The sequence below is a fragment of the Spinacia oleracea genome, chromosome 3, assembly GCF_020520425.1.
Source record: "Spinacia oleracea cultivar Varoflay chromosome 3, BTI_SOV_V1, whole genome shotgun sequence".
NCBI classification, from domain to species: Eukaryota; Viridiplantae; Streptophyta; class Magnoliopsida; order Caryophyllales; family Amaranthaceae; genus Spinacia; species Spinacia oleracea.
In genome coordinates this window covers 37811516-37820758 of record NC_079489.1, presented here as the reverse complement: position 1 = coordinate 37820758, position 9243 = coordinate 37811516, and the positions used below count along the sequence as shown (strand labels likewise).

General features: G+C 37.1%; 1 protein-coding gene across 1 annotated transcript; it reads right to left on the bottom strand.

The window, feature by feature from the left end:
* Positions 1 to 7725: 7725 nt before the first annotated feature.
* On the bottom strand, positions 7726 to 8836 carry LOC110792816 (polygalacturonase inhibitor-like). The gene has a single exon (XM_021997637.2). The coding sequence runs from the start codon at positions 8795 to 8797 to the stop codon at positions 7799 to 7801; it is 999 nt and encodes a 332-aa protein (XP_021853329.1). The 5' UTR covers positions 8798 to 8836; the 3' UTR covers positions 7726 to 7798.
* Between the last annotated feature and the right edge of the window lie 407 nt (positions 8837 to 9243).

Genomic DNA, 9243 nt, shown 5'->3' with positions numbered 1-9243 from the left:
ATAAAGCGCATGGAATTACTTCAACGGAAAGGAATTCTAGAATCATTCGACTTAGAGAAGATTGATCAATGCGAATCTTGTTTACTTGGCAAAATGACAAAGCAACCTTTCTCAAAGGTGGGAGAAAGAGCAAGCGAACTACTAGGGCTAATACATACGGACGTATGTGGGCCTATGAGTACGAAAGCTAGAGGTGAGTTCATCTATTTCATAACGTTTACGGACGAGTTCAGTAGGTATGGCTATATTTACTTAATGAAGCACAAGTCTGAATCGTTTGAGAAATTCCGAGAATTTCAAAATGAAGTAGAGAATCAACATGGCAAGAAAATCAAAGCTCTAAGATCGGATCGAGGAGGTGAATATCTTAGCCACGAGTTTGATGACCATCTAAAAGAATGCGGTATTCTTTCTGAATTGACTGCTCCGGGGACACCTCAATGGAATGGAGTGTCAGAACGGAGAAACAGGACCTTACTCGATATGGTCAGGTCAATGATGGGTCAAGCCGAACTTCCTTTACAGTTCTGGGGACATGCGTTGCAAACTGCAGCACTCACACTGAATCGTGCTCCGTCAAAAGCTGTTGAAAAGACTCCATACGAATTATGGACTGGGAAACTTCCAAAGTTGTCTTTTCTGAAGATTTGGGGTTGCGAAGCATATGTCAAGCGACTAATTTCGGACAAGCTACAACCTAAATCTGACAAATGTTTCTTCGTTGGGTATCCAAGAGAAACTATGGGGTATTACTTCTACAACAAGTCAGACAACAAGGTATTCGTTGCTCGTGACGGTGTCTTTTTGGAAAGAAATCATATTTCCAAATTGACAAGTGGGAGAATAATAGACCTCGAAGAGATTCGAGACGAACAACGAACAACGAACTCTTTAGAAGCAGTTCAAGTTGATGAACCTCCAAGGTCTTTAGAAGAGCTAGTGGGAGTAGTTCCTCAAAACGTTGTTGCCCCTCGTAGGTCAAATAGAACTATTTTTCAGCCGGACAGATGGACAGGCGTCCTCTTGACTGAAAACTTAGACGTTCTCATATTGGATAGTGATGAACCTTTGACTTACAAGCAAGCTATGACGAGCCCAAGCTCCATTAAATGGTTAGAGGCCATGCAATCTGAAATAGACTCCATGTCTGAAAATCAAGTCTGGGGTTTGGTTGATTTGCCGGATGGGTTCACACCTATCGGATGCAAATGGGTCTTCAAATTGAAGAAAGACAAAGATGGAATTGTATACATATACAAGGCTAGATTGGTAACAAAAGGTTACAGGCAAGTTCACGGCGTTGACTACGATGAAACCTTTTCTCCAGTTGCGATGCTTAAGTCTATTCGGATAATCCTTGCGATTGCCGCTTTTCATGACTATGAAATATGGCAAATGGATGTCAAAACTTCCTTCTTGAACGGTGTTCTTGAAGAGACTGTGTTCATGACACAGCCGGAGGGTTTTGTCGATCAAAAGAACCAAGGAAAGGTATGCAAGCTTAAGAAGTCCATCTACGGACTAAAGCAGGCATCAAGGAGTTGGAATAAACGATTTGATGAAGCAGTCAATAAGTTTGGCTTCATCAAGAATCAGGACGAATCTTGTGTATACAAGAAGGTCAGTTGGAGTAAAATTGCATTCCTAGTCTTGTATGTTGACGACATACTGCTTATTGGAAACGACATTCCTATGTTGGAGTCTGTAAAGACTTGGCTCGGGAAGTGTTTCTCAATGAAGGACTTAGGAGAGGCACAGTACATATTGGGCATCAAGATCTATAGGGATAGATCTAAAAGGATGATTGGACTAAGCCAAAGCACTTACATTGACAAAGTGCTAGCTAGGTTCAATATGATGGAAGCCAAGAGGGGCCATCTACCCATGTCACATGGCGTATATCTAAGCAAGAATCAGTGTCCCAAAACATCTGATGAGCGTAGAAAGATGAGTGGAATTCCATACGCTTCGGCTATTGGATCCATCATGTATGCTATGATTTGTACAAGGCCGGATGTTTCGTTTGCACTCAGTGCAACGAGCAGGTACCAGTCAGAACCAGGTGAGGCGCATTGGACTGCTGCCAAGAACATCCTAAAGTACCTGAAAAGGACTAAGGATCAGTTTCTGGTTTATGGTGGTACAGATGAGTTGATTGTTAAGGGCTATACGGACGCAAGCTTTCAAACCGACAGAGATGATTTCAGATCACAGTCTGGGTTTGTGTTCTGCCTCAACGGCGGAGTAGTAAGCTGGAAAAGTGCTAAGCAAAGCACTATTGCGGATTCTACAACTGAAGCCGAGTACATTGCTGCCTCAGAAGCAGCAAAGGAAGCTGTTTGGATTCGGAAGTTCATCGAAGAACTTGGTGTTGTCCCCTCCATTAAAGGACCAGTGGCTTTGTATTGTGACAATAGCGGAGCCATTGCTCAGGCAAAGGAGCCTAGGAGCCACCAGAAGTCCAAGCACGTACTGCGGCGATTTCATATACTTCGAGAGATCGTTGAAAGAAAGGAAATCGAGATTTGCAAGGTTGGAACTGACGACAACGTCACGGATCCATTGACTAAACCGTTGCCACAAGTGAAACACAACGCACATGTAGCAACCATGGGAATCAAGCATGTTGGAGAATGGCTTTGATTTTCTAAGTATTGTTTTAGAACATCTGTTAGATCTATGTTTAAAACAATTGGTTTAACCATTTCATATTTATGAAATTTATTATTTCATATTCATTTAATTGTGGTTTAGAATTAAATGATAAGTCCATGTGATTCAAATCATTCAAATGGGATGTCAAGATGGATTCTTTGGCAAAGAAACACCCATAAGTGAACTTGAATATTGAAGTCACAAAGGATCCCTAATCCAGGTCATTGAAAGGTGGACGACCAATGACTAATGAAGATTAGATTGCAAGTAGATTACTTAGTTCTAGTTCTTGAACTAGAGTGACTGGATGTCAGAATCTTTTGCATAGATACTTAATGGATCTTGTATCGGATTGACCATGAGAACGCTTTAAGAGATTAAAGTCATGTCATAGGTAGTTCTCATTAATGGTGATTAGAAACCGTTCCACAGAACATGAGCGATTATGTCTGCTCATTTGAGAATTAGTTCGCTTTGATACTAGCTAAACGTCGCACCGTAAAAGGAGGCTATAAAAGCAGTTATTGGGCGTACTATGAATCAAAGTGAGTGTTCATAGATTGCAAGAATGGATTGTCCTCCTATCTTTGATAGGATATGGTGTTGTTATGTAACAAGGCCTCTCGGAGAGTTAGATACTGTAAAATGCATGGTCGTGCTCAGAATGGTTAGGCTTAACCTTCTACAAAAGTTTGACAGTTGAACTCTGTAATCCGAGAAACACTTCTGGACCTAATAAGGATGGCTTGGATCTTACCTTATGTTCAGTAAGTAACACTAAGCGACAAAGGAATGTGGATGCACACTTGTCTGAATGACAAGTGGGAGATTGAAGGAAATATGTCCTTCACCCAAGGTGCATTAAGTCTAATACCAAGGTTCAGATTAATTGCGAACAATTAATTCAGTGAGATCAAGTGATCGAAACAGCTAGCTGGAGCAATGCTTCCGATCAGTGAGTTTTAATGGATATTGAACTCACAACTTACTCTTGACTGAACCTACAAGGTCACACCAATGACACGTAACAGATCACCGGATTAAATGAATCGGAAATTCATTTAATAGCTTTTCGGGATTTAAGTTGGAAACGTATTATACGATACGACCTTGCATCGGAATCGTATATCGTATCGCGAATATTCGTAAGCTAGGCGAAACGAATAAATCGTATCGTACGACGGTGATTCGTCGTATACGAAACGATAAATAATATATCGGAAATATATTAAACGCGGATACGAGGAGCGGCCCACGAGCCGAGTGCACGAAGCACTCAAGGCCCATGGGCGCGCGCTAGGCAAGCAAGCAAGGCGACACAACAGCGCTGGCCCATGGCCGAGCAGCTGTGTGCGCGCGCGGGCCAAGACCATGACACAGCAGCAGCAGCGCGGCCCACGGCCCAGCTCGCTGTGCGTGTGCGTGTGATGCTGCGCGGGCTTGCTAGCCGGCCTTGCCTTATGGCTTGGTCGGTTAGTATAAATCACAAATTGAAATCAAAGGAACTTGTATGAATAGTGTCAAAATCTCAATTGTGTCATATAAATAAGAATAGAGGAAGTATATGATAATAGAAGTTGGTCGACTAAAAAAACAGAAGGAGATTATTAATTAATTACACCAACTATATAAGCAAAAAATTTGTTTTAGTTATACTATATATGAACAAGTTAATAATAATGTCTTATTAGTATATAAGAACACCATTACACTTTTTAATCAAATAATTATACTCTATAAGTTGAGAGGGAAAACTCTTATTGTCAAATTAAGTTATGATTTTGTGTTAATAGTTGTAGATTTGGTGTTAACAATTATGATTTTTGTGTTAATTGTTATAATGTGATGAGTACAAGATGGTTTGATAGAAAACTTAGTCTAAAGCTTTTATTTATACGAAAAATAATAAAAGTAGACAATTGTAGGCAACAATATAATAAAGAGTAACAAGATTATTGGAGCAATAAAATAGTACAAAACTAGTATGATACCCGTGCGATGCACGATTTATAATCTAAATATAAATTTATATGAAATCTAAATTGTTATGATAGACCATTATTATCAAAATAGAGCTTATATATGTGTATTCTCCTAATTAAAATTAATGATGGATATATGTGTTATTGCTTCACTCGATGTCTTATTTATTTATTTTTTAAAAAACAAAAAAGGGCACCTAAACGAAACTATTTCATCCCCATTCATGACTTGTGGCAAGCATAAAGTTATTATTATCCAACCTTAACTTCTATAGTAATACTCACTTAATACTTGCCCTTATATTTCATTACCCGACCACCTAACACTTACTCCAACCATTTACGTTATTCAGTTATATATGAGTTTGAGGCGGGGCGTGGCCTCCAAACTCGTACCGCCTAAAATGCTCATTTTTATCCCCGCCACCCACAATTATAAAAACACCCCCACTCCTCCCAATCCCCTTCTCATGGGGTAAAAAACAAATTCATCTCCGCTCCATCACCCATTCGTGTTCCAAATCCACCTCAAATTAACTCACTTCTAGGCTAAACATTTTCTTTTGGTAACAGAGTTTTGAATTTTAGTATAGAGTCATCAATAATTCGGTTGTTTGATTAATTAGAGTAATTGTGTGAATTAACAAAACATAGTAATGTGTAGGTTAGCAGTAAATGAAATGTTGATAAGTTCATAATCAATTAGATGAACGATAAGCGAGGCAGGCATGTCCAATCTAGAGCTGATCGTTTGCGGGTTTGGACGGGTAATGGACGGGCAACCTTCCAAAAATCTGTCCAACAGGCTTAAAAATGCAGCCCTTACCCGTCCGCTAAATAATATATTTATTTCTCTCACCCGCCCTGTACATAAAATGCGGGCTGCTAACGGGCTAATGGGCTTACGCGTAATATAATTTTTTCAAGGAAAAGTTGTCATAGAATAAAACATAAATTAATCCTGTTGTACCTACTGGTAAGTTACTTCGTAGATGGAGAAGGAATGGAGAAGAATGAAGATGTAGTGAAGAACGTAAGAGAGTAGGAGACTAAGGGTGGGTGGCGACTCTTTTGTGAAATGGAAGTGTTAGGTTGGCTCTAGGGTTTCCTACTTTCTTTTAGGCAATAGATGATTATTAATTAATTAATTAGATACATACTCTAGAAGACCAAAATGTTCTACAATCAGATTATCAGAATTACAAGAAGTAAGTTTATTTAAATTTAGCGGGCTGGGCGGGCCTGCCTGTTAATAAATTTTGTGTGCCGTAACCCGTCCATTTTTATTAACGGGCCGGACCTGGCCCTCCCAACTTTCGATTTTTTTAAAAAAAACATTGTCCAAGCCCGCTACTTTAACGGGCCGAGCGGGTTGGGTCTAGCGGGTATTCCCGCCCATGATCAACTCTAGTCCAATCTAAAATTCATCTTCAATTCGGTCCGTCACCCGTGACGAATACGTTTTGTAACCCTATCACCCACCAAATTTTCCTCCATCCCCGCCCACTTCAAGCGGATGAGCGGGGTTTCTCCCAAAAATCCAGCCCCACTGACAATCTATATTCGGTAAATAATTTTGCCTTTCAGTTAACTTTTGAATATTTTAGACAATCATTTTCATATGGTTGTGAATATTTTTATATTGAAGTAGACTCTCAATCATTTAAAAGATTAAGAAACTATTAATGAAACGATAAGGAGAAAATTATAAATGTGAGAGAGAAAAGATGCTAAGTAATTAAACAATTTCTTTTAAATAATCATGTTTTAGACAAACTTGTTAAAGACTACTTTGTTTATTGAAGCAAAAGGTAAACATTCATTATACATATCCTCAATGACACAAATTCTAAATAAAAACTAATAGTACATACAGTTAGTCATTAGTAAAAAAAAAAGGTAAATTATTTTAATACATGCTAAAAGATGTTTACGAACTTTTATTAATATGTTGGACAAATCATTGTCGTATGGTTGTGAATATTGTACGTGATATTGAGTCGAATTTAGTAACGACCTATTATAGTAATATTAATATCATATATCAGTTGTACATAAACAATAATGACAAAACTGGTGCATAATAATTTGACCAAATTGTCTCAAATAAAATAAATATTCCATACCATGCAATAGAGAGATAAAAAAATAACGACATAAATTAGGTGCATAATAATTTTTACATATTGACTCAAACAAAATAAATACTCCGTATCGAGATTTTATTTGTAAAATTAAAAGTGTATTCTACATTTTTATAAGACATCCACATTGTATATTTATTTGTTATACATCTTATACTTATTTGTTTTACAACCTTCCTATAATAAGTTACTTACCCATATATCAAATAGATTCTTTCATGTTTTATATCTATAATGTATAAACGATCTTAAACTCCATATACTTATCTTAACTTTAGTATAGTATAATAGTTCTTTACTAACATAATAGTTCAAGTATATAGTTCTTGAGTCTGGATCCTCTAGAGTTTTAATAAAACTCTACGATGTAAAGTTGTATATAAACAATACATTTTAAAATCAATGGCTCATATTGATGAGAAAAAATAGGGGGAATTTTGGAAAGATAATATATGAAACATTGATTTTTTATTCAGTGGTAGATATGCTCAAACTCTACCTCGTAGAGTTATTTTAAAACTATAGAGGATCCAAAACCATAGTTCTTATATTAGGATAAGAAATATAAATAATCGTTGAACTTAACATAATTATATCATTTTGTTTTTGGATAAGTTATATACTACGTATCTTGTAAGAGTATTATTATAGCATATAGATTCATGAGATCACATTGATTTGATTAACTAATGTGTAAATAGAAAGAATAATTATTTAATGTAAACAAATAATTTATAAGGATTAATAATTGATTTGCTAGAATATTTACATATATTCTCTATATTTACATATATTCTATTAATTGATTATTTATATTATATATTTAATTATTTATTATATTAAAAGAGAGGCGAATCAATGAGTGACATTTGTCATCACCACATTGATTTCCTCTCTTTTAGTATAATATATAGATATAGATAGATAGATATATAGATAGTCCATAGTAAGCAATGTCCTTTTGCATTGACAATTTGAACATTCTAAAATCGGAACATGATAGAATTATTGATGATTTTACTTGCAAAGAGGCAAAGGAGAGCCACACAAACACTTGTTATGAGCATAAGTGTACTTATCGAACCGTTTCAAGTCTCCTCCAGTAGGAATTTTACCGCACAATCGGTTGTAACTCACATTAAACTGTTGCAAGTATGACACTTTCGCAATTGTAGGTGGTATACTCCCGTATATCATATTATGGCTCAATTCAAGACTATTTAAGTTGTTTGGCAACCCAACTTTTGTGAGGTCAAACGAAAATTTGTTCCTAGAAATGTCGAGAGTTTGCAACCCCTTGTTCACCCCGAACAAGATGGAAGCATCGCCGGTAAACATGTTTCGCGATAGATCCAAAACAGAAAAGTGAACCGCTCCAAGATATTTTGGGAGCGGTCCTGAAAGTTGGTTCTTTGCTAACTTAAGGTAGAAATCCGGGTTATTCTTAAACCCTCCAAAACTGTTGGGGATGGTTCCTTTGAGTTGGTTATTCTCCAAAAAGAGGGCGCTGAGTTTGTGGAGTGAGGATAGAGAAGGCGGGATTGGACCGGTGAGTTTGTTTACAGAGAGATTAATGTAGGTTAAGGTTTTTAGTCTTCCTACAAAATCCGGGATTGAACCGGTGAGGTTGGTGTGGCTAATCCATAGGGATTTAAGGTTTTTAAGCTTGGAAATGGATTGAGGGATTGAACCGGTTAGCTTAGGTAAGTTAGTAAAGCCGAGGTACTCTAGGTATGGGAGATCACCAACGGTGTTAGGGATTGAGCCTGCAACCTCATCGTCGTCTCTTACCGAAAGGGAGATAATGCGATTGGTAACTTCATCACATTTGACCAAGTACCACTCACAGCAATCTGTGTCGTGAGTCCATGAGGCAAACAGATAGGCATTGTGGAAGGCTTGTTTGATTTTGAAGAGGGTTTTCTTATCGTCCGGATGGCATTTCTCGGCCGAGATTGTGGAGGAGAGGAGGAGGAGAGAAATTGACAAGATTGAGATTTTGTTGTGGTTACTCATCCTAGTTCGGTTTGTATACCAGTGGGGGTGATGCTTTGGTTAACCAACATTGTGGAGACTGGAGGGTTATATACTTATATAGGAGCGTTGTGAGTAGAATTGTTGAAAACAAATAATTGGCTTTTCATCTTTGTGATTGTATCAAGTTATTTTATCAAATTCAAATTATTTAACAAAAGTATTAATAAATGTACTTGTATCACTAACAACAAATTTGTTAATCCATAATTTTATCATTAGGTCTCATTTGGTTCAATATTAGTAAAAAAAAGGAAGAGATGAGAAAGGAAGTGGAGAGAAGGGAACGGGAAGGAAAGGAAATAAATATATTTTTCCATTTTTGATATGATGAAAGGAAATGACAGAATTCCCATATTTGGTGAAGTATAACATTAGTAAAGGAAGGGAAGGGAAAACATGGGTTTAAGATTAATATTTTGTTTGAC

Bases quoted from the DNA above. Each gene is read 5' to 3' on its own strand.
- LOC110792816 (XM_021997637.2), bottom strand. From the start codon at position 8,797: ATGAGTAACCACAACAAAATCTCAATCTTGTCAATTTCTCTCCTCCTC.